This window comes from Tympanuchus pallidicinctus, unplaced genomic scaffold, assembly GCF_026119805.1.
Source record: "Tympanuchus pallidicinctus isolate F22 unplaced genomic scaffold, pur_lepc_1.0 scaffold48, whole genome shotgun sequence".
NCBI lineage: Eukaryota > Metazoa > Chordata > Aves > Galliformes > Phasianidae > Tympanuchus > Tympanuchus pallidicinctus.
The window spans coordinates 792,737-820,199 of record NW_026294767.1 but is presented as its reverse complement, the minus strand read 5'-3'; the positions used below and the strand labels follow the sequence as shown (position 1 = coordinate 820,199).

The following is a 27,463-nucleotide window of genomic DNA, read 5'->3' as shown; positions in this document are numbered from 1 at the left end:
CACAACAGTGGGGTCCCACAGAGCAGCAGGGTGCACCCACGGCACTGCAGGCCTCAGCAGTGACGCTGTGGGCATGCAGCCACCTCCAAGCCACCTATGTGGGGTCACCTGGGGATGTGATCTGGTGCATGGTGCATGGTGCATGGTGCATGGTACCTGGTGCCCAAAACATGGTAGCTGGTGCCCAAAGCAGGGTACCAGTGCACGGTGCATGGTATCTAATGCATGGTGCATGGTACCTGGTGCCCAAAACATGGTACCTGATGCATGGTGCGTGATATCTGGTGCCCAAAACGTGGTACCTGGTGTCCAAAGCATGGTACCAGTGCACGGTGCATGGTATCTGATGCATGGTGCGTGATATCTGATGCCCAAAACATGGTTCCTGGTGCCCAAAGCATGGTACCCAGTGCATGGTGCATGGTATCTGGTGCTTGGTACATGGTATCTGGTGCCCAAAACATGGTACCTGGTGCCCAAAACATGGTACCTGGTGCCCAAAGCATGGTACCAGGTGCATGGTGCATTGTACCTGATGCCCAAAACATGGTACCTGGTGCACGGTGCATGGTACCTGATGCCCAAAGCATGGTACCTGGTGCATGATATCTGATGCCCAAAACACGGTACCTGGTGCCCAAAGCATGGTACCCAGTGCATGGTGCATGGTATCTGGTGCCCAAAGCATGGTACCTGGTGCCCAAAACATGGTACCTGGTGCCCAAAGCATGGTACCAGGTGCATGGTGCATTGTACCTGATGCCCAAAACATGGTACCTGGTGCCCAAAACATGGTACCAGGTGCATGGTGCATGGTACCTGATGCCCAAAACATGGTACCTGGTGCCCAAAGCATGGTACCCACTGCATGGTGCCTGGTACCCGGTGCCCGTTCCCACGCGGTGCTGCACGGCCGTGCCGGATGGGGAGCGCTCGGTGTGGCCGCGCAGGAGGCGTTTCCCAGCCCCACGCTGGCTGGAGGCCAAGGCTCCCAAATGAGCCTCCTTGCACCACACCGTGTGCTGGGAGCTCCCACTCACACCTCCCCGGTATAAAACCCCGCAGCAGCGCAGCGCGCGCACAGCCGGGACAGCCCTCGCAGCAGGTAAGTGGCCCGACCCAAACTGAGGGGGACAAGGGGGGGGTTCCCCATGCCCAGGGGTCCACCACCTTCCTCCCCAGCCCCCTCCCACGCTCGGCTCTGCCACGACTTGCAGGGACGCTCCCACCCCCGGGACGTGTCCCGGCAGCTCGGCGCATCCCAGGGCGTCTTCCTCGCCCCGACTCCGAAGGAGGGGAAAGCTCCCCCAAAGCCAACGCTGATCGCGACTCTCTCCCCCCCCCCGGCAGCACCCCAAGACCCCCCAGAGCAAAGGGACTGCAGACCCCACAGGAGGAGCAGCATGGGCCAGTGCAACTGCCGCAAGAAGCGCAAGGTCTGCGGGCGACGCCGGCATTGGGAGGGCTGGGAGCTGTGGGGTGTAGTTGGGGGGACAATCTTGTCCCCATCCCTTGGAGCTTGGGGTGCTCTGAGCTGTGCAACCCCCCCCCCCCCAGGATGAGTTTGGATTTGGGGTCTCTCCGGCCGGGATGAGTTTGGATTTGGAGATATTCCTCAGACTGGGGCGGACGGTGCTGGGAAAGTTTGGGGTTTTGGAGCTCCGTGCAGCCTCTCCGAGGATGGCAGAGTTTCCCCCCGTGCCCTTCGGACATGAGCATGCGCCCACCTGCACCCCTGGGGGGGGGCACTGGGTGCTCTGCACCTGCAGAGGCCTCGGTGGGGGGTGGGGGCCCACAAGATGACTGGTTTCTCCCTAATGGCCCCATCGCATGATGTGGTTTCGGGGTGTTTCGAAGGGAAACCGCAGCGCCCCGTGAATCACCCTCGTTTCCCTTCCAATGCAGCTCCTGCTAATTAGCAGCGGGGTCGCGGAGCTGCTCCCTCCCCCCCCTCCCCAACTGGGATTAGGGTCTGCAGCCCCGTAGGGTGGGGATGGGTGGCCCCGTGATGGGCACTGACTCACAGCTCCACTGCCACTTGTGCAAAGAGAGGAAGAACCCGTCCTGCCCCACGCGGGGGTGTGCGCCCGGGGATGGGGCGGGGAGCGGTGGGGGGGACGGGGCCACCGGGGGTCGTGTCGGGGTCCTGTGGGAGGGTGAAGGGTCACGGGAGCAGCGTGTGGGTATTGGATCGTATAGAGAATGGTGGATGGGGTTCTGGATTTATATGGGGGGCCCCACGTCTGTAGGTGGGTCCCGGATTTGGATGGAGGGGTCATGCAGTGGGACAGAGGGGTCCTGCATCTGTGCAGGGGGTCCTACAGTGGTGTGGAGGGGCGTCGCATCTGTATGAGGGTCTCAGGTCTCTATAGAGAGAGGTCAATACCGGTACGTGGGGGCCCACATCTGTGTGTGTGGAGGGGCTCACATCTGTATGGGGGCTCACATCTGTGTGGAGGGCTGTTGTACCCATAAGGAAGGCCCACTGCATCGGTGTAGGGCGGTGGCACGGAGCATTAACACACCTTCCACATCCCTCTTGGGGTGTCCCCTCCCTCCTGGGGTGTCCCCTCCCTTCTGGGGTCCCCTCACTCCCTCTCAACCCCCCCTTCCCCATCCCCATCCTGCAGGACAGCCAGGAGCTCACCGATGTGGAGCGCGCCATCGAGACGGTCATCAACCAGTTCCACTGCTACGCTGTGAAAGGGCAGAAGGAGTACCTGACCCCCAACGAGATGCGGGAGCTGGTGGTGCAGAAGCTGCCCCATTTGGGGAAGGTGGGGGCACAGCTCGGAGATCGAGGGGGGGGGGAATGGGGGCCCCACCTCTTGTCATCGCTCTGATGGTTTTTCTGCCTCTCCGCAGTGCGTTGGACCCCTGGATGAGAAGATCGAGTGCATGGGAGACCCTGATGAGGCCAAACTGGAGTTCGGGGAGTACTGGGACATGATGGGGGATGCAGCCAAGGGCTGTCGGAGGAAGTAGGGCAGGGGGGGGTGGGAAGGCGCCGCTTCGGCCCCGCGCCACGAGGAGCTCCTCAGCCCCGCAGCGCCGCAGCGAGAGGGACTTTGCTCCTTTCCCCCAAACCCCTCCGATGTGGGGCTCCGGATCAGCACCGATGACACCGTCAGTGGTTTGGGGGTGTTTTCTGCCCCCCTCTCCTCCGTCCTGGTGACCGCAGTCCCTGCACGGGTGTGGGGTCCCCCGTGCCCCCTCTGATGGCTGCGCTCGGGGTGGGCCGGTGGCGGGATGTCAGCTGCTTGCGGCACGTGCAACCGTTTTTGTATAAATTAATAAAGGAAAAAAATGGAAGAAAACAACAGCTGGAATGGGAAGGCCTTGCTCTGTCATGGGAAAAAGGGGGAGGGAGGGACGGGGCTGCGCTGCTGGGCTGCTCATCCCACTGCAGAGCACGAGGGTGCGAGGTGCAACGGGGGGCTGTGCACGTGCATGGGGCGCTGCCAGCGTGTGTGCAGTGCTGCTGGTGTGCATGCAATGCTGCTGGTGTGCATGCAATGCTGCTGGTGTGCACGGCTCTGCAGGTGTGCAAAGGGCTGCGTGGGGTGAGCGTGCATGGGATGCTGCACGGCGCTGCGGTGCCCACGTCTGTGGTTCCCACAATGGGGACCCCACAGCAGCACCTGAGCTGTTTGTGTGCGGCTCACGTGCTGGACTGGGGGGGAACCCTGGTGTTTCTGAGGTTGGGAAGGTGTGGGGTCAGTGGACAGGAGCTGGGATTTCTGTGTGAAACGCCATATATCTGGGACGGGGCGGTGGTTCCCACTGAGCTCTGTGTCCTGGAGGAAGCCAGGGACGGGGATGGGATGGGGGTGGGATGGGGGTGGGATGGGGATGGGTTGAGATGGGATGAGAATGGGATAAGGGATGGGGATGGGTTGGGATGGGGTTGGGAAGGGGATGAGGATGGGATGGGGTTTTGGATGGGATGGAGTTGGGATAGGGAATAGGATGGAGTTGAGATGGGGTTGGAAAGGGGATGAGGGTCGGTATGGAGATGGGATGGGGACCCAATGAGTGCCATCTCCGCCCCTGCATTGGTGTGCACCCCGTGCTCTGGGAAGGATAAAAATAAGGATGAAAAACCCCCAAAACCTGGAGAAAGGTGATAAAAGTGGAGCCAGGCCGGGGCTCCTCCCGACACCGCGACTCGGCCGCGGCCGCCCTCTGTCTCCTCTCACCTTGGGGTGGATTTCACAACACGAATGACTATTTATTGTTCCTGCCTTGGAAATAAATACATGGAAATTAAGCCGAGAGGTGTGGTGTGCATTTAATTAGAGACAGGAAATGTGTCAAATGGTTGGGGTGATGGGAGGGGGAAAAGGGATAAGGGGCTGCGGGGTGCTCTGTGGTGGGAGGGGGACCCCGGAGTTGGGTTTGGTGACCCCAGTGCTGTCATGCGCTGTTGGTGATCCCGTGGTTTGAACCAGCTTGATAAGGATCTTTGGGGCAGGAAGAGCTCAGTCCCACGGCTGGGTAACTCGCGAGCCCAAGGAACACGGCAGGGGCACACTGAGGTGGGGGTCCAGGGGAAGAGGAGCTCACAGGGACGACAGAGGTGGCTGGGAACCGCGGTGTGAAGGGGCCCCGATGCTGCGCGGCGGCTCCATGCACACACCCTGGATGCCTTGTAAAAAATACGGGCTGCGTTGTGACATCGGCCCGGCACGGGGTAATGAGGGCTGTGATTCAGAGTGAGCTGTCTGCCCGCGGGGCCGGGGAGGGCTCCCACCCGACGGGATTGCAGCACTGCGCTCCTCCTCAACCCGAGATCAGGCAGAGGGGAGCAGGGTTGACACACAACACTTTTCCTGGGCCCGGTGTCCCAAAAGCAGAGGTACCCAAGGAGCAAAGGAAGAAACGTGGGCGTCTGCTGCCCGGCACCGTGACCTCCTCTTTGCATCCCAAAATATGCAGCTCCGGTGTCTCCGTATCTGATCTGCGCATTGGATCGCCGCGCCATCGCTGCGCCGACGCGGGGTGCAATTTGCTGGCCTGGTTAATTATGGCTGTGAGCTCTTGGCGCAGCCCTGCAGCGCATCGTCGGTCCTCCCCGTGTGTCTGAGGAGGGCTGCGCACCCTTCACCATGAGCACTTTGGGTTCAGAGAATCCCAACCCAACCAGATCGTTTCCAAAGTCCCTCGGGCTGCATGGAGATGGAATGACCCCAATGGATGGGTTCTGTGTTCGTGTCCCACTGCCACGCTCAGTGCGCAACGCCGCGTGCTCACCCATCCGCTGGTGATAGACAAGGGCGATGTGCAGTGGGTTACGTGACAAAAAGAGGAAAAATGGGGGCGGAGGAAAAAAAAGGAAAGAGGGATGGGGGAGGAAAGTCAGAATCTCTGCCCCTCGGTGCCGGCGCAGGCTTTGGGTTGGTGACACCCGGCCAAGGGAGGCAAACCCAAGCATCGAGTCATGGTCCCTTCTATCTGTAGCACAAAGAGGGCATGGTGTACCCGCACGTGGGGTGGGAGTAGGGGGGATTCAGCATTTGTGCACACGTGGAAGGGGAAGGGCAGCACGGATCCTTCCTCCATCGGGTCGGGCCGTACCCCCATCGCTGCCACGTTGGCCCTTTGCGTCAGCGTCTCGCAGCAGAGGGGAACTCCGCGCGGGGACAGCAGTGCCGTCCACCCCCCCCATGCATCCTGCAGCCTCTTGGCGAGCGCTTTTGGTTCCCTAATTCCAGCTGCGAGCTCCGCGCGTGGTTTCCGTTCCTTCTTTGCTGCTAAGCAGTGCCCCGATGGTGGAGACCCTGGAACCATTTGAGAGATTTTCTGCTGGACCGTCGGGCGAGCGGCTCTCCCCACGTCGGTACGGGGAAAGGGTGGGATGGGGACCCAGGGGTGGCCCCGTGGGGTGGGCGCAGCGGCCCCACTGCGGTGTGTTGCAATCGGGGCTGCTTCCAGGTGAGCTGGGAACGCCCTGGGACGTCAGGGAGGGGCGGGAGCCTCCTTAAAGCCCTCGGGCCCACGGGATGGGCGCGAGGTGAGGACGAGCGGGCGGCACTGCAACCACGGCTCCGCGGCTGACAGGAGGACAGACGGACACAGCGGGACGGGCGGACGGGTGAGGCGCTGCGCCCAGCGACGGGTGCTGCGGGGGGAACCCTCAAAGGAACGTGTGGCTGCAAGCGGGGTGGAAATCCCCCCCAACCCCTCCCTGAGCCCTTCGGCAGCTCCATGCGCGCGGGGTCGGGCGGCGGATGGGGAGCTCAGCACAGGGGGTCTGTGGGGCTGTGGAAGGAGGAGAGGAGAGTGGAGAGAAGGGAATCATCATGGCGGCAGGAACAGGCAGGAGATCAGCCCTGTCCCACCCACCCATGTCCCAGTGCAGGGACAACATCCCCACGTCCCGGTGTGGGATGATGTCCCCCCGTCCCACCATGGAATGAAGTCCCTGTGCCCCACCATAGGATGATGTTCTGTGGCTCTGGGGGGTGCATGGTGGGACCGGTGCTGTGAATCAGTGTTGGAGCAGAGCAGTGGGGCCCAGCGGGGTCTTTGGTTGGAACTGCTGCAAACGTGGTGGTGTTTAACAGCCTGGGATGAGCAGAGGACAGAAGCGGAGGTCTATGGGGCTGCAGTGGGGGCTGCAGATCACAGCAAAACTTGCTACCAGCACCAGGCCCTTCAATGGCCCTGCAAATGGGTGGGGACAGCTCACGAGCACACTGAAACACAACAGGGAGAACCTCGTGCTCCGTGCTACCACCCAAAATTGCTTCCAAACCCTGCATGCAGCTGAAACGGGGAAGATGGGTGCAAACGTGGAGTGAAATTGGAGCGCGGTGGCACCGGGATGGCACCGATCCACCATAGGGTGGCTGCAACCGTGACCCACACCGCTCAGCGGTGGCACCAATCAGCACTGCAAGAAGCAGCATAGCTCTATGCTTTGCTCAGCCTCATCCCTGCTCAGGAAGGAGCCGGGACCGGACGGCGTCGTTTCCGTCCCCGCCTGTGTGCATCCTGCTGGGATGTGGCCACCGGACCCCGTGACGGCAGCAATCCATCGGGCACATCCATAGGAAGGGGCTCCATAGGAAGGGAATCCCGGTGTGGGGTGGCCTCGGGGCACAGCGGACGGACAGGGTAGGACTTTAGGGTTGGGGAACCCGTGGCTCGTGTGGCCCAGACCTATTTTGGGTGACGCCTCAACCGAGAGCCCCGCCGGGGTGTTCCTGAGCCGTGAAGCAAGAGGAGGGCCGGCCGGTAATTCCTGCCACTCCCTGCCCCATTCCAACCTAATGAGCCCTGGGAACCGGGCGCCGCGGTCCGGGCACCGCGGTGCCATAATTATTGCCGTCCCACGCGCCGGGGGCGGCCGCCCTGGAGGGCAGGTGGGGTGAGCAGTGCCTTTTGGGGTGATAGAGAGCACCAGGTGCTCGACTTTGGGGTGGAAAACGCCTTGTTGGGGTCAAAAATGCTCTTATGGGGTCACGCGCCTACCTCTGCGCTTCCTCATGGGTTTCTCTAAGCAGAAGCCTTGCAAGTGCCCCAGCCCTGACCCCCCTCCATCCTGCAGGTGAACGTGGGGCGATGGCGGAGGGCACGGAGCTGGAGTGGGCCGTCCAGGTGCTGGTGAACAACTTTGACAAATATTCGAGCCGCTGCTGCTGCCGGAAGCCGCGGCGCATCAGCAAGAAGGATTTCCGCAAGATGCTGAGCCGTGAACTCAACCACATGCTGACGGTGAGGCTGGGGGGGGGACACGGGGATGGCTTCGGGGTCCCCACACATCTTCCCCCTCACCCCCACGGATTCAGGGTCCCCATACGTCTTCCCCCCACGGTTCCCATGGGTTCCCACGGGTGCCAAAATCTCGCTCTGCCCCGCAGGACACCGGGAACAGGCGCGCGGCCGACAAGCTGATCTGCGACCTGGATGAGAACAAGGATGGGCGCATCAGCTTCGAGGAGTACTGGACCTTGATAGGTGGCATCGCCAGCCCCATCGCTCACATCATCCGCCAGCAGGAGCAGAGCATCAAGCTCACCAAGTAGCTGGGCTGGGCCTGACCCCCCCCCGCCCCCCAGACCCCGAGCTCAGCCCCCGCTGCTCCACGGCCCCTCTGCTTCGTGCCCCTCGTGCCCAGGGCACGCAGAACCCCAAACATCAGAGTAAAGAGGCACGAGGTCACCACGGAGGGCTCCTCCTGCACCATCCCTGTCCTCATCCCCCCCCCCCCAGAGCTGGGCTGGAAGCACAGGGAAAGGCTTCCCCCTCACCTAGGACAGAAATGCTGTCCATTCTCAGCCCACCCCAACCAGCACCTCCTGTACCCTCGGAGCACCCTCTCCTCCTCAAAGCCTTGGAGTTTCCCCCCAACTCCCCTCCTATCCCCCCCCCACCCCCGGGGCTGGTGAAGGTCTGCCCTGCCCACCCCTGGGGCTGGGAGCTCCCGGCTGTGGCCGCGGGTTATTTATTGCAGCAATAAAGTTTGGAGGAGCAGCGGGGTCACGGCGAGGATGGTGAATGCGGTGGGGATGGGGGCACCGAGTGGGAAGGGGGGAGGGGAGGAAGGGTCCTCCCTGTCCCCTAACGACTCTCAGCGTGTCACCACGAGGTGTCACCACTGCCCGTGTCCGTGAGGCTCAGTCGCGATGCGTCCCGGTATGGAGTCCCCATGCCGTTCCCAAAGTGACCCCATCCAGCAGCCCCACCTCTGCGTACCCCAATGGGACCCCCGAGCTCCAGAGGGCACAGAGGTGCCCCCTGAGCTCCCACGGGGACATCCCGTGCCCCCTCCCCACCCCCCCTACATCCCCCAGCACAAGGGGGTGGCAGCACTTCGGGTTGGGGGAGCTCCCACCCTTCCCAATTCCGCCCGCTCCGCACCACCGCCACGCAGCCTCCCGTTTTGCCCCGGGGATCCCGGTAGGGTTTTGAGGGGGGGGGACGGAGGTGAGGGGGGGAATCCGTGGGAGCCGCCTGCGCTGAGTCAGTGCTCAGGAATCCCGTCGGGGCGCGGTGGGGCCGTGACTCACAGCGCTGCTCCTGGCCGGGCGCAGCGCAGCCGCTGTGCGGGATCGGGAACCGCAACCTCCGGGTGCGGGGAATCCCACGCATCCTTCCCGCCGCAGAGGGGCTACGGAATGCTTCCCCCCCGTGAGGGCACAGTGCCTCCCGTCCCCGTGTCCACGCGGAGGTCAGCTGTGCGCATCCTTTGGGAAGGAGGGGTCCGCAAAGTTGTGCACCCCTCGCCCATCCCCGTGGAGATCCACAGCCTACGGTCCCTGGGAGCCGCAGCTCAGTACTGCTGCCAGTGAGGGGAGGGGGGGAAACAGACCCTGCCTCTCCTTGGGACATCAGGGGAAGGCGGTACCCATCCTCCTGTGTCCGTCCATGGCAAATTTGGGGTCTGTGGGACTCCCCCCCCAGCCCTGGGGATAAACACTGCCATCATAAACACAGCTCCAAATGCGTGCTCCCCATGTACCCCCCCTCCCCCCTCAGCCACCCAACCCTGCAGGAGGGGGGGAACACCACCAGAGCTCAGCCACCCCCATCCCTGCACCCAGAACCAGGAAAGAAAGGCCCTGAGCGTGGGCCACCACCGCTGTCACCCTCACCAGCACTCGGGCAGGAGGGTGACAAACGTCGGCAGCCCATGGGTTGTGCACAGGGACACAGTTTCCCCACTCCCAGCACAGCTTTGGGGCTGGGAGCAGGCTCAGACCCCTGCAAAGTGCTCCCCACGTGCAGAAAGCTCCACCTGTGCTGCTCACCTCAATCTCAGCTTACGCTGCAATGATTGCTGCCATTGCCACCCATCCCTTGGCACTGGGGACACCGGAACCACCGCCAGCACCCAGAGCATGGTGGCTGAGCACGGGATGGGGGCTGCTGCCTGATTTCTGCCCCATCCCCACGCTCACCCCCAGCCCCCTCCCCCTTCTCCGATTAATGGCATCACGCAGCTCAGTGAGCAAAAATGGGGCGCGGGTGAAACCCAGGGCTGGGAACAGCCGGGGGCGAGGGGCTGCACCCCCCGACTGCCCTATAAACACCAGCACACAGTGACAGTGGCACTGACACCCCGGCTCCTGCTGTCCCTGCTCAGCATCGACCCCGGTGAGTCCCTTTTTGCCCTCGATTTACTCCACAGCTGCAATGTGAGGAGCAGATTCCGCACCCTTTTGAGGCACGCATCCATCCGGGTGGGTTCCCCCCGAGGTCACCCTGCTGTGTCCCCACGCAGGTGATGATGGCGTGTTCCTTGGAGCAGGCGTTGGCTGTGATGGTCTCTACCTTCCACAAATACTCGGGGAAGGAGGGGGACAAGTTCAAGCTGAGCAAAGCGGAGCTGAAGGAGCTGCTCACCAGGGAGCTGCCCGCTTTCGGCACCGTAAGCGCACGTAGGGACATGGCACAGCCACAGCCTGGTGTGAGCAAAGCAGCCCCGGGGCCGTGCATGGAGCAGGGGGTGGGGGGCTGCGTGCTGCCCCATAGCCCACCCAAAGGAGGGACCCCATGCCTGGGGCTGGAGCACCCACAGACCTGTGGGTGTTGGGATGGCAGCGGCAGAGCGATGCTCCCATTTCAGTCGCTTTTTTTCCCTCCTTCTTCTGCCTATGGTTTGATTGAGGGGGGGTGTGGGGGTGGAACGGGCAAAACTTATGAATGAAGAATGCATGCAGCCTGCAGAGCTCCTAAATGCCACCTCCCTTGGGAGGGAAAGAAAAAAACCCCGCTCTCACTGTAAGAACGGAGGGAATTGGGGGCTTCCATCCATGTCTGCATGGAGACACCTCCCAGCCCCCAAACCTGCTGCCCCCATAGAAGCAGATGGATGAAGGGGAGTTCCGGCGCCTGATGAACGACCTGGACCACGACAAGGACAGCGAGGTGGACTTCAAGGAGTACGCCTGCTTCCTGGCCTGCGTGGCCATGGGCTACAACGAGTTCTTCCGCGAAGCCCAACGGCCCCGCAAGAAGTGAATCCCACACAGCACTGCGCAATAAAGTCCTCCCAGAGCCTCACGTGTGACTCACGCCTCCGTCCGTCTGTCTGTCTTCTCTCTCTCTTTGGGATTTTCCACTCTGCAGCTCCCCAGAGGCGCTTTTGGAAAAGGCTCAGAGCTGCCCCTGGGCGTAAAGCTGAGATCTCCGCTCCCTCCCACCCCCCAAAATGTCACTAAGGAGGGGTTTGGGGTGCAATGAGCTCTGAACACAGAGCCCCCCCAGCTCAGCACAGGGGTGGGAACCAGGCAGGAATGAGCAACGTTCGTGGAAGGAACTCAACCAGACCCACACACTGTGCTGTCATGGGGGGTAGGAAACGTTGCTGGGTGCCCAGAGGGACCCTCAGCCCCTGGAGCTGAGGATGAACCCACGCTGGGGGACAGGAGGTGACCCCAACCCCATTTTGCTGCAGGCAGCTCCCCGTGTGCACAGCGCAGTCACTCCAGGCGGGTGAGCTGGGCTGGGCTGCCCTCCCCAGCACAGGGAGTCAGGGTTGGTTCGTAGGGAGAGCTGTAGCTGCTCCCAAACGGCCCCAAACCCACAGAGCACAACCTCGGGTCTGACATGGGGCAGAGCCCCCCCAGCACAGCCCTCCGTAAGACCCTGAACATCCCCAAATCCTCGTCAAGACCCCACATCCCATCATGTCCCCAACCCTCATTGAGACCCCACGTCCCTTCATGTCCCCAACCCTCATTGAGACCCCACGTCCCTTCATGTCCCCAATCCTCATCGAGACCCCACGTCCCATCATGTCCCCAATCCTCATCGAGACCCCACGTCCCATCATGTCCCCAATCCTCATTGAGACCCCACATCCATCATGTCCCCAATCCTCATTGAGACCCCACGTCCCATCATGTCCCCAATCCTCATCGAGACCCCACATCCCATCATGTCCCCAATCCTCATAGAAACCCCACATCCATCATGTCCCCAATCCTCATCGAGACCCCACGTCCCATCATGTCCCCAATCCTCATCGAGACCCCACGTCCCATCATGTCCCCAACCCTCATTGAGACCCCACGTCCCTTCATGTCCCCAATCCTCATCGAGACCCCACGTCCCATCATGTCCCCAATCCTCATCGAGACCCCACGTCCCATCATGTCCCCAATCCTCATTGAGACCCCACGTCCCATCATGTCCCCAATCCTCATTGAGACCCCACGTCCCATCATGTCCCCAATCCTCATTGAGACCCCACATCCATCATGTCCCCAGTCCTCATTGAGACCCCACATCCATCATGTCCCCAATCCTCATAGAAACCCCACATCCATCGTGTCCCCAATCCTCATTGAGACCCCACGTCCCATCATGTCCCCAATCCTCATCGAGACCCCACATCCCATCATGCCTCCAACCCCCCTGGAGACCCCCCATCCCCTCATGCCCCCAAGCTCTGACAGAGACCCCACATCCCATCGCATCCCCAAACCCTTCTAGAGACTCCCCATAACCCCTCCCCACGCCACTCCAAACCCTCCCCCATCCTCACCAACAGCTCCAAGCTCTGCCCTGCTCCATCCCATAAGCTTTATAAGGAGCCCCAGGTGCTTCTGACCCCTCCCAGTAATTAACACCAGGTTGCACCTGCTCCCTAACGAGCTCCAAGCCCGAGGGTCGCTTTTGCCCAAAGACATTTGGCTTTGTCCATTCGCACCCAGCACACTCGTTGTGCTGTTGGTGGGGTTTGTTCTCCCTGGTCCCCATCCCACAGCAGCTCTGTGGTCCTCACGCTCCCGGCCACGTGCGGGGCCACGCGGGCACCAAAATAGAGCCACGTTACACAACGGGGCGTTGGGAAACAGAAATGGCTGGCAGGTGGTTTGAGTTAAAAACAGAAAAAAAGAAAGGAAATCTCCAACCCCCAACTTGGACCGACGCCGCTGGGGCTCGTGCCTCTTCTGACGCTCCGACAGGCACTGCAAAATGCTTCGTCCCCCCATCAGTCTGTGCCTTCCATCCAACCCCCCCCTGCCTCCCCAGGGGCACTTTCTCCCCTTTTGGACCCAACCCACACACTGGGCTGAGCTGGGAGGAGGCTCTGGGGGGGAAGCAGGGGCTGCCCGTGGGGGTTCCTCTCCGTCTCCATCAGCCAATGCGTGGCCAACGCAGCGTTGGTTCCTCCTCGTCTGTCTGGGGGGGCTTGAGGGGGGTGGTGAGGCTATAAAGCAGCACATCCCAGTGCCTTGCCCTCACCCATCCTGCCCGGATCGCTGTGCTCCAGCTCTTGGTGAGTCACTTTGCCCACGGTTCTCTGGCCACCCCCCAGATGCTGTTAACCCCCCCCCTACAAGCACCGGAGGCTGCGTTCCCCTCTGCCAGCTGCTGCCCTCCTCCCTCCCTGCTGCTTCCTTCATCATTGCTGTTTATGGGGTTGCTCACCCGGTGCCACCTGGCCCCGCTGCTTGGGGGAATGGGAGGACGTGGTGATGCACGGGTGTGACAACGCGCCGGGTTCTGCCTCCAGCTGCCATCAGTGCCCCCAGACCCCCGGTGTCTCCATGTCGTGCCCCCTGGAGCAGGCGCTGGCTGTGATGGTCTCCACCTTCCACAAATACTCGGGGAAGGAGGGGGACAAGTTCAAGCTGAGCAAAGCGGAGCTGAAGGAGCTGCTCACCAGGGAGCTGCCCAGCTTCATCAGCGTGAGTGCGGTGGGGGGGGGGACACGGGGCTGGGGGTCCTTTGGAGACCCTCGGTGCCACCTTTCCATCCCCATGCTCAGAAACGCACGGATGAAGCCGGATTCCAGAAGCTGATGAACAACCTGGACAGCAACAGGGACAGCGAGGTGGACTTCCACGAGTACGCCACGTTCCTGGCCTGCGTGGCTGTGATGTGCAACGACTTCTTCCAGGAGTACCCCGATAAAACGCCGCGCAAGAAGTGAGCAGGGGGGGTCAGCAGGGCTGCGTCACCCCTCGCTGCAATCTGAACGCTCTTCCAATAAAGATTGCTCCAAAGCCAGTCTGCTGTGTGAGCTGCAAGCGGGGTTCTTGTACGGGGTCGGTGTCCTGTCGTGCATGGGAAGTCTCCATTTCCCCTCCACGTGCGCTTGGCAGGTGCTGGAAGGTGACTCAGAACAAAAAGGGGGGATTTAAAGTCTGGGTTTTGAGGCTTGACTTTGGGGTTGGACTTTGAGGCTGGAGTTTGAGGCTGGACTTTGGGGTCTGGACTTTTGGATCCGGGCTTTTTGGGTCTGGACTTGGGGTTGTGTAGGTGCCCATTCCCATGCACAGGAGTCACCCGCAGGCTTGAGTCAGCCCCATCCCCTTGAGTCAGCCCCACCGGCAGCGCCCTGCCCCGCTTCTCCTGGCTGGGAGATCTCAGGGATCAACGGCTCCGATGGCACCGCGATAACGGGGACGGTGAGCAACTTCCAGCCCTGGTGATGAAGCAATCACTGACCCCACAGCCGGGACCGCAGCCCCACTTTGGCGATGCCAATGGGAGCCGGTGGGATGCGCTCAGTGTATGGGGCTGGGGGCTGTCCCTCTCCCACTGCTCCATGGGGCACCCAGGACCCACCCCCTATCGCAGTAAACCCCTGGGAGCGGCGTTTCGGTTGTGTTCACGCCCGGGGTGGGGTTATGGCGTGCAGAGGAGTGGCTTCACCTCACCGCTGCACCCATCCAACCCTGGCCCCCCCCCCGGGGATGGGAGGACTCAGCCACGGCTATAAATGCACAGAGGAGCTGCGCACCACAGCCCTCCCTTCCCCGCTCCCGGATCCTGCCCTGCTCCAGCGGTAAGTTTCCCTTTCCTCCTTCCCATTCCCTTTTCACCAAACCCTTGCGGCAGTTCCGGGGCTCTGTGCTGCTCTCCAGATGTGCAGAGTGTCCAGATGTGGGGAACCCCGAAGGAAGCCAACATCTTCCCCTTGTCCTTTCCCATCTCCGGGCTGGCGAGGCGATGGGGACCGGAGACCTCAAGAAGGCTTCTTCCCATCCGCCCCACTCGTGCCCCCCTCCGCCCCCCATCCCAGCCCCCAGCAGCTCCCACAGCCCCGTGGCTGCGTGCGGAGGCGGCGGGCACCGTGCCCTATGAGTCAGCACAGCCACGGCCCTGATCTGTGCAACGCCCTGGGATGGGGGGGGGGGGACACACAGAGCAGCCCCCCACCTTTGGAGCTGTGCTGAGCTGGGACCTCAGGAGCTGTGCCCCCAGCACCGGGCTAATGGGGGGGGGGGGGGATTGGGGGCTGTGGGGGGGTGCTGAAGGTTTGGGAGAGTTGGATTAGGGGTTCAGTGGATGCTGAGCTCTGCCCTGGTTCACAGCCCAGCTCACAGCCATGGCAGCCCCTCTGGACCAAGCCATCGGGCTCCTGGTGGCCACTTTCCACAAGTATTCGGGCAAGGAGGGTGACAAGAACAGCCTGAGCAAGGGCGAGCTGAAGGAGCTGATCCAGAAGGAGCTGACCATCGGGCCGGTGAGTGCCCCGCAGCGATGCCAACACTGCTGCACCCACCCGGAAAACGGGCATGGGACGGGCAGGGTGGGAGGTGACACGAGGCGTGACGTCACCTGGGGGGGGTGGCACAGCCCTGCCCCCCACACCTGCCCTTATGGGACGCAGTGTGAACACCGGTGCTTTGCTAGCGGGGATGTGGGTTGGGGATGTGCTCGTGGCTGGGTCCCTCGGTGCCCCCCAGCTGTGTCCCCCCTTTCTGGGTAAGCATGGGGTCACATCCCCCCCTTGGCACCCCGATTTTTAACGGCTCTGTGCTCTCTGGGGCTGCAGAAACTGAAGGATGCGGAGATCGCGGGGCTGATGGAGGACCTGGACCGCAACAAAGACCAGGAGGTGAACTTCCAGGAATACGTCACTTTCCTGGGTGCCTTGGCCATGATCTACAACGAGGCCCTGTTGCAGTACAAGTAGGGCTGAGCCCCCCCCTCCCAACGGCCTCTAAGGGGTCCAATAAAACTTTTTGTAAAGATTTGCAGCTGTGTTTTGTGGTCGTTGTTGAACTTCAGAGCAATTAAAGCCTGGCAGATCAGTGGAGCAGCTGAATGCGGCCGCGCTGTGTTCACATCGCAGGGGTGGGGGGACACTCTGTCCCCCCCCGTGAGCCCTCAGACCTTTTGGGACCGGACTTGGGATTTTTTTGCATCAGAACTGGCACGATGCACGAAGAGCATCCCGCCCTGTTGGCCCTGCTCGTGCCCTGCGCCCAGCCCTGCTGTATCCCCACCTCCATTCCACCCCCGTGGCGCTGGGACAGCAGCACTCAGCAAAGCAGCAGCGCAGTGGGCAGCAGAGGGCAGCCAGGGGCTCACTGTGGGTGCGTGTGTGCATGCATGTGTCCCTTCTCATCTGCCCCCCTTCTCATCTGCCCCATGGGACGTCTGTGTCTTCTCCCACCCCCACGTGGCACATCGGTGTCCCTTTGCACCTTTCCAATGGTGCATCCGTGTCACATCCCCATGCTGGCGCGTGCGTGCCCCTGCATCCTGCCCAGACAGACACACAATTATCACCACCTATTGCAAGAACTGCTGCTCTATCCCCACACCAGCAGGGACCCCCTCTCAGGGAGGTGCACCCATCCTGCTCCTCGTACAGACCGCTCTTTGTTTCACCATTTTGCAATGCCTGCTCCTCCTGGAACCAGTTCCTCGAGCTCCTGGAGGGGGAGGTGTGATGAGGAGCGGTTTCACCACCTCTGTCCTTCCCATCTCCAAAAATCCCTAATGGGCATCGCGGGTTTTCTGCACCCCCAGGAGCACGGATGGGGCAAAGGGCTTCTGCACTGCATAGGGGGGCTGCCCCAGGGGGTTCTCCCCTCCAACACACAAAGCATTCTGCTCCCAGCCCCACAGTTGGGATCCTGTGGGGTCTTCACAAGCGGTGACACTGCCGTGACCCTGTTAGGAGTGGCTGGCAGCGATTGCCAACGCCAATGCCAACAGTTGCTGTCATCAGGCAGTAATCACTGCTGCTGGGAAGTGATGTCTGGGAGGCTTCCAGCACTCAGCAGGTCCCAATCTGCAGCCGTTTGCCAGCTGCTGGACCGGCTGCCTGGTGACTGACATGGGATGCTGACTGCTGACTGGTGGGACGCATCCCCCAGCAGCCCTGGGCGGGGGGCAACCATCCCCATCCAGAGCCAAGCATAAGGGCAGACCCCACATTCCCCTTGAACCACATCTGCAGTGGCAAAAACCACCATCACCCCGTGGAGACCCTCACCCACAGCACCCCACATGCTCCAGAAAAATCCCACTTTCCTCATCTCCACCGGGAACCCCAAATGGGGAATCCCCTGTAGCAACACAGACCTGCTCTGCTGGCTCTCTGCAAGAGTCTCTTTTGGCGTTTCCTTGTTTTGCCCTAACGAGTTTGGTGCGTCCCTCCCTTGTTAACGCCGGCAGCGGTCGGTTCCTGGAGCTGGGCATGATCTGCCTCCTGGGCGTGCTGCGGTGGCCTTGCACAATTCCTGGGGTTATCGTCCCAAAGTTATTCGAGGGTGTCGCAGATCGTAGCTCAGGGAGAGTATAAAAGAGCCCTCGCTGCACCGCACAGCCACCGCCGCTGCCGCTGCTCTCCTGCTCACGTCGCTGTCGGAGGAACCCCACGACCATCAGTTGGTGAGTGGTTACCCCCAAGAGGAGCTCCTGGAGGGCTCTGCCTCTTCTGTAACGCTTGGCTGCTTTTGTTTTCCCAGTGAGATGAAAACCGACCTGGAGCTCGCGTTGGAATGCGCCATCAACATCTACCACCGCTACGCCATCCGGAACCCAATGGATGATTACCTGAGCCGGAATGAATTTGCCATGCTGCTGAAGGAGAACGCCAAGCCCTTCCTCACCGACACCGTGCCGGTGCGCTGCGCTGCTCAGCATCCTTCTGTCTGTGGGACCCCCATGGGTGGTGCTCTCCCGGGGCACGGGAGGGCTGAGACTCTCTGATGGGGATGGGGGGGTTGATGGGGTTCTCCTGAACTTGGCCACGGACCATCCCCGGAGTGGGGTCAGTGATGGAGGTGATGGGAAGTGGGGAGCGCCGGGATGGAGCTGTGGGGTTGAGGGGGACCCCATGCCCTGACTCGTTTTGTCCTCCCGCAGCCCAACACGACTGCTGATGAGTACATCAAGCAGCTCTTTGCCAAATCTGACAGCAACCACGATGGCCGCTTGAAGTTCACCGAGTTCCTCACCACGCTCAGCCTCGTGGCCATCGATGCCCACAACCGGTCCCACAAGAAGCCTGGGGACCACGGCCATGGCCACGATCACGGACATGGCCACAGCCACGGCCACGGCCATGGCCACGGTCCCCACCATTAAGGCCGTTCCTGCGGAGCTGTGCTCCTCCAGCAGCAGCATCTCCCCCGTCTGCCCATGAGCACACGACCAAGGCTGCTCTCTCTGCTTCTGCCTGTGACACTGAAATAAATTGTCTTTCTCTGTGCACCAAACATACCTGTGCTGTGTCCTGTGGTCTGGGGGGGCGTGGGGGGGGACATGCACCAGCCCAGCCTGCAGCCATGGAGGTCACACGCAGACAGCATGTGGCAGCAATGAGGCGTGGGGACACGGGAAGAGGGAATGGGACAGGGCATCCCCATCCATCCTGCTGTTCCCTGGGGAGGGGGGAGGGAGGAGAGCTGCACATGGCTTGTGCTGGGCTGCTTCATGTGGCTGTGTCCTGCAGTGCCCACATCCCAGCAGGTCCCCACCAGCTCCCTGAGCCCCTTGCACAGCAGTGTTTGCACCCCACACCTCAGCACTGGGTGTCCTGGGCAGCCCCTCCTGCCCCTGTATGGGATCTCTGGATGCTGCTGAGACCCAGCTCAGCTGGTAACCCTGAGGTGGAGGTGATGCTTTTGCAACCCACGAAGCAACCAGCAGTTTCCTGCAAGCCACAGTGTGGCAGAGGGGCAACAAATGATGCAGAGGGGCTCTGGGGATGCAGTGCTGCACGATGCAGCCTCGTGCTTTTGTCCGTGCAGGGCGGCAGCTGCTTGGAGTCCCTGTGCCACCGCCCGCTCATGGGGGACCTGATCCAAAAGCAGGATGGAGCTGTGCATTTGTATGCAGCCATGCATGGAGAGGGGAACCTCAGGCTTGGGGGGGATGGGGGGGAAGACTTGGCAGCACCAAGTTTAGGAAGGAAACGTGGGCCGAGTGGTTGTTTGCACCCAGGGACACCAGTCGTCGCTCTCCGACGCTGCAATTCAGCCATTGGGGAGCAGCTCTTGTTCCCCAATTGGGTGCTGTCCCCTTCCAGGATGTCACTGCAGGTTTGGGGAGCATCACTGGGGTGGGTGGGAGCGGAGGACCCGTGGCCCTGCCCTGAGGGGACACAGCGAACACCGCCCAGCTGACTGCTGGCGATGACAGGTGGGGAATGAGGATGCAATTAGGGACTGTCGAGAAGCCCTAATGACAGAAGGAAGAGAAAGAAACAATAAAGTGAGTCAGGGATACCAGAATAAAAATCATGCAACAGATCTGGTTATTGCTCCCGGCTGCGAGAAGCGCCCTCCGAAAGCACCCTTTGTTTTTGTGTCCCCACCTCTTCCCAGAACCTCCTGTCTAATTTTTACATCTTCTCATTATCTTCATCCTTTCAGAACCTGCTGCTGTTGCAAAACCTCCAGTTGAAGCTCAGGGCAGTACAGACCATGACCCCGGATTTCTTTTTCCCCTTCCTTGAGCTCAGTTTCTTCCAAAGAACACGAGGGCGCCGGCGACGTGAAAGCAGCGAATAATGGAAAATCGCCTGGAAACCCAACCGTCGAATGAAGATAACGCTTCCATCTTTGCTTGTGTTCAACCAGTTGATAATGCAGAAAACACGGGGCCTGCATCTGTGCTAAAAACACGTCCGCAACACTCTGAACATCCCACCTTTCTGCTGCGTCGGTGCGGCAGAGGACGGAACGCTCAGCACGTCGCCAAACCCGCAGCTTCGGCGCATCGGCTTGGCGGGCTCCGCATTTCTGTCCGACGTTTCCCCATTCTTTGTCCTGACGTGGGGGTGGCAGGACAGCATTTCTGAAGCCCGGTGGGTGCAACCAGGAACCGAGATGGGGACAGACCCACAGGTCCCACCTCGCAATTTCCACGTGTGGGAAATGCTAATTCAAGCTGTTGCTTGCACCAGGTGTGTCACTGCCTCTGATGAAAGAGATCCCGGGGTGCATATAAAGGGCCATCCAGGTGCTGGGATCACTACAACGGACCCGTCCTCTGCAAACCTCCTCGCAGACAAGGGTGAGTGGCATTGGAAGGATTCCTGCAGCAGACAGGGGGGATGAGGGTGAAGATTTTCTGTATCACTTGGTATCACGCCTGTGTTGTTCCAGAGCCACGTTTCCCCCTTTGGGGTGGTGGGTTAATATCACTTAATGGCATTTCTGTGCCACTGTTAGCAGGGATGGAGATGTTTCTGCTTTGGGGTGGCACTTGCTGAGAGCAGCACAATCTGGGGGTGCCTGGCAGCAAGGTGTGGGGTGCTTGGCTTTGTCCCCTGATGGCCCCAAGCTCTGTCTGCAGGTATCCCACCATGTCCACGCACACCACCGCCTCACAACCCAAGGATCAGCAATTCCCAGGGAACTGCACTCTGGAAAAAGCCCTGGAAGCCATCGTGAACGTCTTCCACCAGTACAGCATCCGCGAGGGTCAGCTGGACCTCCTCAACTTCAGTGACTTCCAGACACTGCTGACTGAGCAGGCACCCAACTTCCTGAGTGTCTGTGTGAGTGCTCTGGGGAGGGGGGCAAAGCTGAGCTGGTCCTGGGGGTGCATTGGCAGGAATGGGGTGAAAACATCCCTGAAGGGCTGTGGTCCATCAGACCCAGGCACTGTGGGACCACCCATGCTCATAGAATGGCTTAGGTTGGATCCACTGCAGAATGCCTTGAGTTGGAAGGGTCCTGAAAGGTCCTAGGACCATAGAATGCCTTGGGTTGGAAGGGTCCTGAAAGGTCCTAGGACCATAGAATGCTTTGGGTTGGAAGGGTCCTGAAAGGTCCTAGGACTGTAGAATGCCTTGGGTTGGAAGGGTCCTGAAAGATCCTAGGACCATAGAATGCCTTGGGTTGGAAGGGTCCTGAAAGGTCCTAGGACATAGAATGCCTTGGGTTGGAAGGGTCCTGAAAGACCCTAGGACCATAGAATGCCTTGGGTTGGAAGGGTCCTGAAAGATCCTAGGACATAGAATGCCTTGTGTTGGAAGGGTCCTGAAGGGTCTTAGGACCATAGAATGCCTTGGTTTGGAAGGGTCCTGAAAGGTCCTAGGACCATAGAATGCCTTAGGTTGGAAGGGTCCTGAAAGATCCTAGGACCATAGAATGCCTTGTGTTGGAAGGGTCCTGAAAGATCCTAGGACCATAGAATGCCTTGGGTTGGAAGGGTCCTGAAAGATCCTAGGGCCATGGAATGCCTTGGGTTGGAAGGGTCCTGAAAGGTCCTAGGACCATAGAATGCCTTGTGTTGGAAGGGTCCTGAAAGGTCCTAGGACCATAGAATGCCTTGGGTTGGAAGGGTCCTGAAAGATCCTAGGACCATAGAATGCCTTGGGTTGGTAGGGTCCTGAAAGGTCCTAGGACCATAGAATGCCTTGGGTTGGAAGGGTCCTGAAAGGTCCTTGGGACCATAGAATGCCTTGGGTTGGAAGGGTCCTGAAAGGTCCTAGGACTGTAGAATGCCTTGGGTTGGAAGGGTCCTGAAAGATCCTAGGACCATAGAATGCCTTGGGTTGGAAGGGTCCTGAAAGATCCTAGGACCATAGAATGCCTTGGGTTGGAAGGGTCCTGAAAGATCCTAGGACTGTAGAATGCCTTGGGTTGGAAGGGTCCTGAAAGATCCTAGGACCATAGAATGCCTTGGGTTGGAAGGGTCCTGAAAGGTCCTAGGACTGTAGAATGCCTTGGGTTGGAAGGGTCCTGAAAGATCCTAGGACCATAGAATGCCTTGGGTTGGAAGGGTCCTGAAAGGTCCTAGGACTGTAGAATGCCTTGGGTTGGAAGGGTCCTGAAAGGTCCTAGGACCGTAGAATGCCTTGGGTTGGAAGGGTCTTGAAAGGTCCTAGGACCGTAGAATGCCTTGGGTTGGTAGGGTCCTGAAAGATCCTAGGACCATAGAATGCCTTGTGTTGGAAGGGTCCTGAAAGATCCTAGAACAATGGAACTGTTGGGTTGGAAGGGACCTCACAGCCTCCCCAAGCCCACCCTTGTTACGAGCTGAGTGCCCCCCCAGGGTCCCATCCAAGACTATGGGCACCTGCAGGGATGGGACACCCACAGTCCCACATAAGGCAAGACCCATCCTCCTTGGAAATAGAAGATCCCAATGATCCCACATCCTCCAAACGCTTCTCAGCAATGAAAGGAACAGGTTTGAGGTGGTGCCCACAGCCTGGGGAGGGGCACTGACCCACACCCTGTCCCCCCTGCAGGGCAGGAACCGTCCTGGGTACCTGCAGAAGCTCTTTGAGGAGACGGATCTGAATAAGGACAAGGAGCTGACGTTTGAGGAGTTCACCATCGTCCTGGCCAAGGTGACCGACGACGCGCACCGCATCATCCATAAGGATGACAGATGTAAGCCAGACAGCAACTGAGCCACCCCACACCGTGGAGCCGGGCCCCGAGGAAGGACCCGGAGGGGTTTGCATGGAGGAATGGGGCTCTGGCTGAATCTTGCCCACTTGGGTCACCCATAAGATAATAAAGCATCGCCTGAACCTCCCTGAGTCCTTCCTATCTATGCGCTCCCTTCTCAGGGTTGGGGGAGCGGGGATCATTTGTGGGTGAAGTGTTTGCCCGAGTGAAGGACCCCAAAAACCCGTGAAGGAAGGGGCTTGTGACGGCTGTGGTGGGTGGGCACCAGCTGGGTCACTCACTGTCTGCCCAAGGAAAAGCCAGTGTGAATCCAGGGGAGAAAAAACAAAGACACACAGAATGCATAAGAGCACATTCTGTACACACAGCTTCCACTCCACGGGAAAGTCAGAGATTTTAGATTTTATCTCTCTCTGCTGGAGCAACACAGGGCACAGCACCGGGGGCATCTCTGGTCCAGCCCCCTGCCCACCAGTGACCCCCAGAGAGGTTCGCCACCCCCAGAAGCATCTGGAGATCTCTGAGGAGGAGAATCCACCACCTCCCTGGGCAGCCCATCCCAGTGCTCTGTCACCATGGGATGAAGGAGCGCTTCCCACCGCTCACGCCAACCCCTGTGTCTCAATTTGCCTCCTGTCCTGGCTCTGGGCGCTGCTGGGAAGAGGCTGGTGATGCTTGGGGTTAAGGTTAAGGTTAAGATTAGAGCCAGGGGGTTCAGGGTTAGGGTTAATGTTAGGGTTAGGATTTAGGTTGGGGGGTTCAGGGCAGCAGCTGGATGCTCATTTGTGCCCCCCAGGCAGCAGCATTGAGCAGCATCAGAGCAGCTGCAGCTGTGGGCATCTCAGGCAGACCCAGCCCCCACCACAGACCCCTTCCTGCTCAGAGTCTCTGGAACGTCTTGAGTCGGAAGGGTTCTTAAAGACCTGCCTTGCCTCAGTGCATCCCCCTGATTTCACCACCCTAAAACCACATCTAGCAACCAGAACTTCCTTCCCAATCTCATGCTAAACCTTCCAAGAAATGCAGCAGCATCAACCCCGCCTTGCAAGCCTTTCTCTTCTGCCCATAAATGTATTTGGAAAGCTCTTCAGCAAACACTGCCAAGCACGGGGTGCCCAGTCAGGGCTCGGTTCCTGCAGGCACTGCTGGTCCTGCTCACCCTGAACCTGCTCCTCTGTGCTGTGCACAGCCTGCAACCACTCCCTGCCCTGCAGCAATGCTTGCCCAATGCTGCAGCCTCAGGGTTGGGATTGCAGCTCACCATGGCACAGTGCATGGGTGCGACCGGGCTGGGAGGCTCTGCTGCAAAGAGAGACCTGTTGAGCCCAGTGGGATGATGTGCACCACTTAGCCGGGACCCCAAAATGGTACCTGGGTTCATGCAAAGTTGCTGCACTGAGTGACTGAATGACAGAAGATGCTCAGGGGTACCATTGCTGCGGCCTAGTGGGCACAACTGAGCAACCAGCTGCTGCCCCGAGCCCCTTGGCCCAAACCCTAACCCTAACCCAATCCTAACCTAACCCTAACCCTAATCCTGATCCTGACCCTAAACCTAACCCTAACCCTCTCCATAACCCTAACTAACCCTAACCCTAACACTAACCCTCACCCTAACCCTAACCCTAACCAAACCTAAGCCTAACCCTAACACTGACCCTGACCCTAACCCTCACCGTCAACCGAACCCTCAATCTAACCCTAACCCTGACCCTAACCCTAATCCTTACCCTAACCCTAACCCTACCTTAACCCCAACCCCAACCCTTACCCTAACCCTACCTTAACCCTAACCCTTACCCTAACCCCAACGCTAACCCTAACCCCAACCCCAACCCTAAACCTTACTCTAACCCTTACCCTAACCCCAACCCTAACCTTACCATAACCCTAAACCTAACCCTAACCCTTACCCTAACCCTAGTCTTACCCCAACCCTAACCCTACCTTAACCCTAACCCTTACCCTAACCCTAACCCTTACCCTTACCCTAACCCCAACCCTAACCCCAACGCTAACCCTAACCCTAACCTTAACCCTAACACTAACCCTAATCCTAACCCTAACCCTAACCCTAACCCGACCTTTAAGCCTAAGCCTAACCCTCACCCTAACCCTAATGCTCACCCTAACCCCTCTGCCCTTAACCCTGAGCCCCCTCAGCCCATCCTCTCCCCACCCCACCTCACGATGCTACAATGGGCCAAAGCTCCGTTTCCTGAAATCGCTACCAAATTCTGCAACCGAGCGGATGGTCCCCGACATTGTGAAACATCCCAGGCCTTCCCTGGCTGTTCCGTGCACCGGAGCATCGCCTTGTGAAACCTGCATCTCCCTGGCAACGAGGGCTGGGCTGTGCCCCCCCCCCCCAACAGCTCCCATGGCACCGTTGCTGCCCCATGGCTGCTCATTAGGAGCTCGGTGGCACCACTTTGGTTCTCATCTGACATTGGAGATGGGGGCCGTGCTCAGCAGGTTGGACAGACCCAGCCCAGCAGGCTGAATCAGCAGGGATGGGGGGGGGGAGGAGGAGGAGAAAGGGGGGGCTGTCATAAAGCTGGAAAATCTTGTTTTGCTCTTCTCTGCTCCCAACCTGCCTGCACCCAGCCTCTGCGGCACCTGGAGTCAACAAGGCACAATGCCACCAAGGGAGGGCATGCATTAAAACAACAACAACAACAAAAACCCGAAGCAAAAAAATCCACCTTTCAGCCTCACCCAACCCCTGGGGCAAAACCGGGGTGGGGAGAAACAGACCCAAAGAGCCACAGTTGGAGCCGTGCTGGGCTGGGAGGCTGCCCGTGCTGCTTGCCTTTCCTGGAGAGCTGCTTGCTGCAGTGTCTGTGTTGCACAGATGGCCCCATCAATGTGGAGCAGTGGGATTTTGGGATGCTTCTGGCTGCACCAGGTCCACCAGGACAGCAGTGCTATGGGTGCGGTGGAGGAGCGCCCTTGGAGAGGGGAATAAAACAGAGGGAAGCTGCCAAAATGGGTGGGTTTAGCAAGGATGGCCCTGATGGCCGAGGGATGCTGGCTATGGGGACAAGGCCACCTCCCTGGCACCCAGAGAACATTGCAGGAAAAGCCACAGAGACCCCTTTTAAGGAACTACACCCCCAAGCCTTAAGCAACACACCACGATGTCATGACGATGGACCGTAATGGGATGAAACAGAGGCATTTCACAAGCAGGGGCTGGGGCTGGCGGGCAGCCTATAAGAGATGCTGCGCTCCAGACCAGCTGCAGTTCAACCTGAGACGGTCATCTCTGCTTCTCCAACATGAGCAAGGCAAGTCAGAGGGTGGTGGTGGGGGGTTCTAAGGTCTCCATGCTCTTTTCCAGGTGCAGGTTGAGCCAGCAGAGGGATGGGCAGCTCCTCCTTGCCCTGTGAGCCTCCACATGTTCCAGCAGAGGACGGAGCGCCGATGGAGATGGGAATGGAACCCATGGGGGAGAGAGATGTGTCCTCATGGAAAAAAGCTGCCTGCAGTGTGGGATGGCCACCGAGGGGCTTGTGGGTTGTCAGATCTCAGGCTCAGCACCTGCACTGCCACACAGGCGTTGTGGGAGCCTTGCCCCAGCTGCAGAAGGCTCGTTCTGGGGGGAAAAATCAGCTCTTAGACGTCATGTTTTGCTGCACAGCCCAGAGAGCAAAGGCTGCAACCTCCTCCAGCCTTCCTTGGTTTGGAGATTACCCAAGCAAACAGCTCAAATTTAGCCTGAAAACAGAACGACTAAGAGCCAGGCTTGCATCCCCACCTGCCTGCAGGGAGCTGTGCTGATGTGCAGCCACCTGCTGCAATCCTGACCTCCTTCTGTGCCTCTGCCTCTCCCAGGGCTGCCAGACCCAGGGGCCGCTCTCCGAGCTGGAGAAAGCCATAGACGTCATCATCGATGTCTTCCACCAGTTCTCGAGACGGGAGGGGGACAAAGACACCCTGACCAAGAAGGAGCTGAAGCTCCTGATTGAGAAGCAGCTTGCCAACTACCTGAAGGTGAGCAGAGCCGGGGGAGGGCTTCTTGTGCCCCAGGCTGGGAGGCCCTTGGGTTGAATCTCACTGCCCCACTGGTTTTTATCAGCCCAAGTGCCCTAGGGAGCAAATCCAGCCCAGCAGCCCCCTCCCAATGTGCTCCTGCCCCAGCTCTCCCCACCCAGCAGCATGAGATGCCATAAGGACAGATGAAGGACAGCCGCCCTGGAGCAGCAGCTGGGATCTCCAGCAGCCCAGGAGGGTCTCATTAAACCCGGGGGACCTCGGGGCTGTGACCAATGGCACTCTGCCTCTTCTCCTGCAGCACGTGAAGAATCAGGCCTCTATCGACCAAATCTTCAGGGACCTCGATGGCAACAAGGACCAGCAGCTGAGTTTTGGTGAAGTGATGCTCCTGATCATGCGGGTGACGGCCGCCACCCACGAGCACCTCCACTTCTGTGAGGACCACCAGCACCAGCACCAGCACCAGCACAACCACTAAGGGGGGTTGAGCTGAAGGCAGCCACCCAGAGCTCTGAGCTCCCGCTTCCCCTTCCAACCCTCTGCCCCCCATCCCTCCCACCTCTCTCCTCCCCCCTCCCAACCCTCTGCTCCTCCATCCCGTCAAGTTTGATGGTTTTGCTGCCAAATAAAGATTTGCCCTGAGGCTGCCGAAGCTTTCTTGTTTCTGCCTGTTATTTCTCACCTCGTTCTCCCCTTCAGCGTGGCTTCAAACCAGCAAGGTCAGACTTGGAGGCAGGCTGCAGGTTCCCAGAGGCAATACGGGTTTCTGGGAGAGCATTGCTCATTGCAGAGGGTTTCGCAGTGCCCCTTGCAACGTCCCCTACAGGTCAGAGCAGACCACAAAATCTGACCAACCTCCTCATTTCCAACTGAGAAACATCAATTTT

General features: G+C 59.8%; 8 protein-coding genes across 14 annotated transcripts; all 8 read left to right on the top strand.

Moving 5' to 3' along the window:
* The first annotated feature begins 930 nt into the window (after positions 1–930).
* S100A14 (S100 calcium binding protein A14) lies at positions 931–3,320 on the top strand. Of its 2 annotated transcripts, XM_052703105.1 has the most exons (4): positions 931–1,105; positions 1,351–1,436; positions 2,631–2,777; positions 2,866–3,320. In XM_052703105.1, the coding sequence occupies exons 2-4, from the start codon at positions 1,404–1,406 to the stop codon at positions 2,983–2,985; spliced, it is 300 nt and encodes a 99-aa protein (XP_052559065.1). In that variant the 5' UTR covers positions 931–1,105; positions 1,351–1,403; the 3' UTR covers positions 2,986–3,320. The 2 variants fall into 2 exon arrangements, with proteins under 2 accessions (XP_052559065.1, XP_052559064.1); XM_052703104.1 differs by having other exon boundaries at positions 931–1,436.
* Positions 3,321–5,697: 2,377 nt separating this feature from the next.
* S100A16 (S100 calcium binding protein A16) lies at positions 5,698–8,493 on the top strand. 5 transcript variants are annotated; one of them, XM_052703093.1, is made up of 4 exons: positions 5,708–5,839; positions 5,935–6,094; positions 7,553–7,719; positions 7,866–8,493. In XM_052703093.1, exons 3-4 carry the CDS (start codon positions 7,567–7,569, stop codon positions 8,028–8,030), a joined length of 318 nt encoding a protein of 105 aa, XP_052559053.1. In that variant the 5' UTR covers positions 5,708–5,839; positions 5,935–6,094; positions 7,553–7,566; the 3' UTR covers positions 8,031–8,493. The 5 variants fall into 5 exon arrangements, with proteins under 5 accessions (XP_052559051.1, XP_052559053.1, XP_052559052.1 ...); XM_052703091.1 differs by lacking the exon at positions 5,935–6,094 and having other exon boundaries at positions 5,698–5,839; XM_052703092.1 differs by lacking the exons at positions 5,708–5,839; positions 5,935–6,094 and adding an exon at positions 6,990–7,119.
* A 1,631-nt stretch (positions 8,494–10,124) lies between these two features.
* On the top strand, positions 10,125–10,968 carry LOC128090623 (protein S100-A4-like). Its single transcript, XM_052703042.1, has 2 exons — positions 10,125–10,375; positions 10,810–10,968. Exons 1-2 carry the CDS (start codon positions 10,232–10,234, stop codon positions 10,966–10,968), a joined length of 303 nt encoding a protein of 100 aa, XP_052559002.1. The 5' UTR covers positions 10,125–10,231.
* Positions 10,969–13,122: 2,154 nt separating this feature from the next.
* LOC128090655 (protein S100-A4-like) lies at positions 13,123–13,968 on the top strand. 2 transcript variants are annotated; one of them, XM_052703097.1, is made up of 3 exons: positions 13,123–13,234; positions 13,472–13,646; positions 13,727–13,968. In XM_052703097.1, exons 2-3 carry the CDS (start codon positions 13,506–13,508, stop codon positions 13,889–13,891), a joined length of 306 nt encoding a protein of 101 aa, XP_052559057.1. In that variant the 5' UTR covers positions 13,123–13,234; positions 13,472–13,505; the 3' UTR covers positions 13,892–13,968. The 2 variants fall into 2 exon arrangements, with proteins under 2 accessions (XP_052559057.1, XP_052559056.1); XM_052703096.1 differs by lacking the exon at positions 13,123–13,234 and having other exon boundaries at positions 13,457–13,646.
* Positions 13,969–14,626: 658 nt separating this feature from the next.
* On the top strand, positions 14,627–15,941 carry LOC128090656 (protein S100-A6). Its single transcript, XM_052703098.1, has 3 exons — positions 14,627–14,749; positions 15,279–15,430; positions 15,743–15,941. The coding sequence occupies exons 2-3, from the start codon at positions 15,293–15,295 to the stop codon at positions 15,881–15,883; spliced, it is 279 nt and encodes a 92-aa protein (XP_052559058.1). The 5' UTR covers positions 14,627–14,749; positions 15,279–15,292; the 3' UTR covers positions 15,884–15,941.
* A 1,390-nt stretch (positions 15,942–17,331) lies between these two features.
* LOC128090624 (protein S100-A9-like) lies at positions 17,332–18,422 on the top strand. The gene is made up of 3 exons (XM_052703043.1): positions 17,332–17,592; positions 17,670–17,826; positions 18,070–18,422. Exons 2-3 carry the CDS (start codon positions 17,674–17,676, stop codon positions 18,289–18,291), a joined length of 375 nt encoding a protein of 124 aa, XP_052559003.1. The 5' UTR covers positions 17,332–17,592; positions 17,670–17,673; the 3' UTR covers positions 18,292–18,422.
* Positions 18,423–20,515: 2,093 nt separating this feature from the next.
* On the top strand, positions 20,516–22,576 carry LOC128090658 (protein S100-A12-like). The gene is made up of 2 exons (XM_052703102.1): positions 20,516–20,710; positions 22,412–22,576. The coding sequence occupies exons 1-2, from the start codon at positions 20,516–20,518 to the stop codon at positions 22,574–22,576; spliced, it is 360 nt and encodes a 119-aa protein (XP_052559062.1).
* A 3,233-nt stretch (positions 22,577–25,809) lies between these two features.
* LOC128090659 (protein MRP-126) lies at positions 25,810–27,197 on the top strand. The gene is made up of 3 exons (XM_052703103.1): positions 25,810–25,867; positions 26,415–26,573; positions 26,875–27,197. The coding sequence occupies exons 1-3, from the start codon at positions 25,859–25,861 to the stop codon at positions 27,052–27,054; spliced, it is 348 nt and encodes a 115-aa protein (XP_052559063.1). The 5' UTR covers positions 25,810–25,858; the 3' UTR covers positions 27,055–27,197.
* Positions 27,198–27,463: the final 266 nt, after the last annotated feature.

Bases quoted from the DNA above. Each gene is read 5' to 3' on its own strand.
- S100A14 (XM_052703104.1), top strand. From the start codon at position 1,152: ATGCCCAGGGGTCCACCACCTTCCTCCCCAGCCCCCTCCCACGCTCGG. The intron at 1,437-2,630 runs GTCTGCGGGCGA...CCCATCCTGCAG, and splicing joins ACTGCCGCAAGAAGCGCAAG to GACAGCCAGGAGCTCACCGA. The intron at 2,778-2,865 runs GTGGGGGCACAG...GCCTCTCCGCAG, and splicing joins AGCTGCCCCATTTGGGGAAG to TGCGTTGGACCCCTGGATGA.
- S100A16 (XM_052703091.1), top strand. From the start codon at position 7,567: ATGGCGGAGGGCACGGAGCTGGAGTGGGCCGTCCAGGTGCTGGTGAAC. The intron at 7,720-7,865 runs GTGAGGCTGGGG...TCTGCCCCGCAG, and splicing joins AACTCAACCACATGCTGACG to GACACCGGGAACAGGCGCGC.
- LOC128090623 (XM_052703042.1), top strand. From the start codon at position 10,232: ATGATGGCGTGTTCCTTGGAGCAGGCGTTGGCTGTGATGGTCTCTACC. The intron at 10,376-10,809 runs GTAAGCGCACGT...CTGCCCCCATAG, and splicing joins AGCTGCCCGCTTTCGGCACC to AAGCAGATGGATGAAGGGGA.
- LOC128090655 (XM_052703097.1), top strand. From the start codon at position 13,506: ATGTCGTGCCCCCTGGAGCAGGCGCTGGCTGTGATGGTCTCCACCTTC. The intron at 13,647-13,726 runs GTGAGTGCGGTG...CCCCATGCTCAG, and splicing joins AGCTGCCCAGCTTCATCAGC to AAACGCACGGATGAAGCCGG.
- LOC128090656 (XM_052703098.1), top strand. From the start codon at position 15,293: ATGGCAGCCCCTCTGGACCAAGCCATCGGGCTCCTGGTGGCCACTTTC. The intron at 15,431-15,742 runs GTGAGTGCCCCG...CTGGGGCTGCAG, and splicing joins AGGAGCTGACCATCGGGCCG to AAACTGAAGGATGCGGAGAT.
- LOC128090624 (XM_052703043.1), top strand. From the start codon at position 17,674: ATGAAAACCGACCTGGAGCTCGCGTTGGAATGCGCCATCAACATCTAC. The intron at 17,827-18,069 runs GTGCGCTGCGCT...GTCCTCCCGCAG, and splicing joins TCCTCACCGACACCGTGCCG to CCCAACACGACTGCTGATGA.
- LOC128090658 (XM_052703102.1), top strand. From the start codon at position 20,516: ATGTCCACGCACACCACCGCCTCACAACCCAAGGATCAGCAATTCCCA. The intron at 20,711-22,411 runs GTGAGTGCTCTG...TCCCCCCTGCAG, and splicing joins CCAACTTCCTGAGTGTCTGT to GGCAGGAACCGTCCTGGGTA.
- LOC128090659 (XM_052703103.1), top strand. The intron at 26,574-26,874 runs GTGAGCAGAGCC...CTTCTCCTGCAG, and splicing joins AGCTTGCCAACTACCTGAAG to CACGTGAAGAATCAGGCCTC.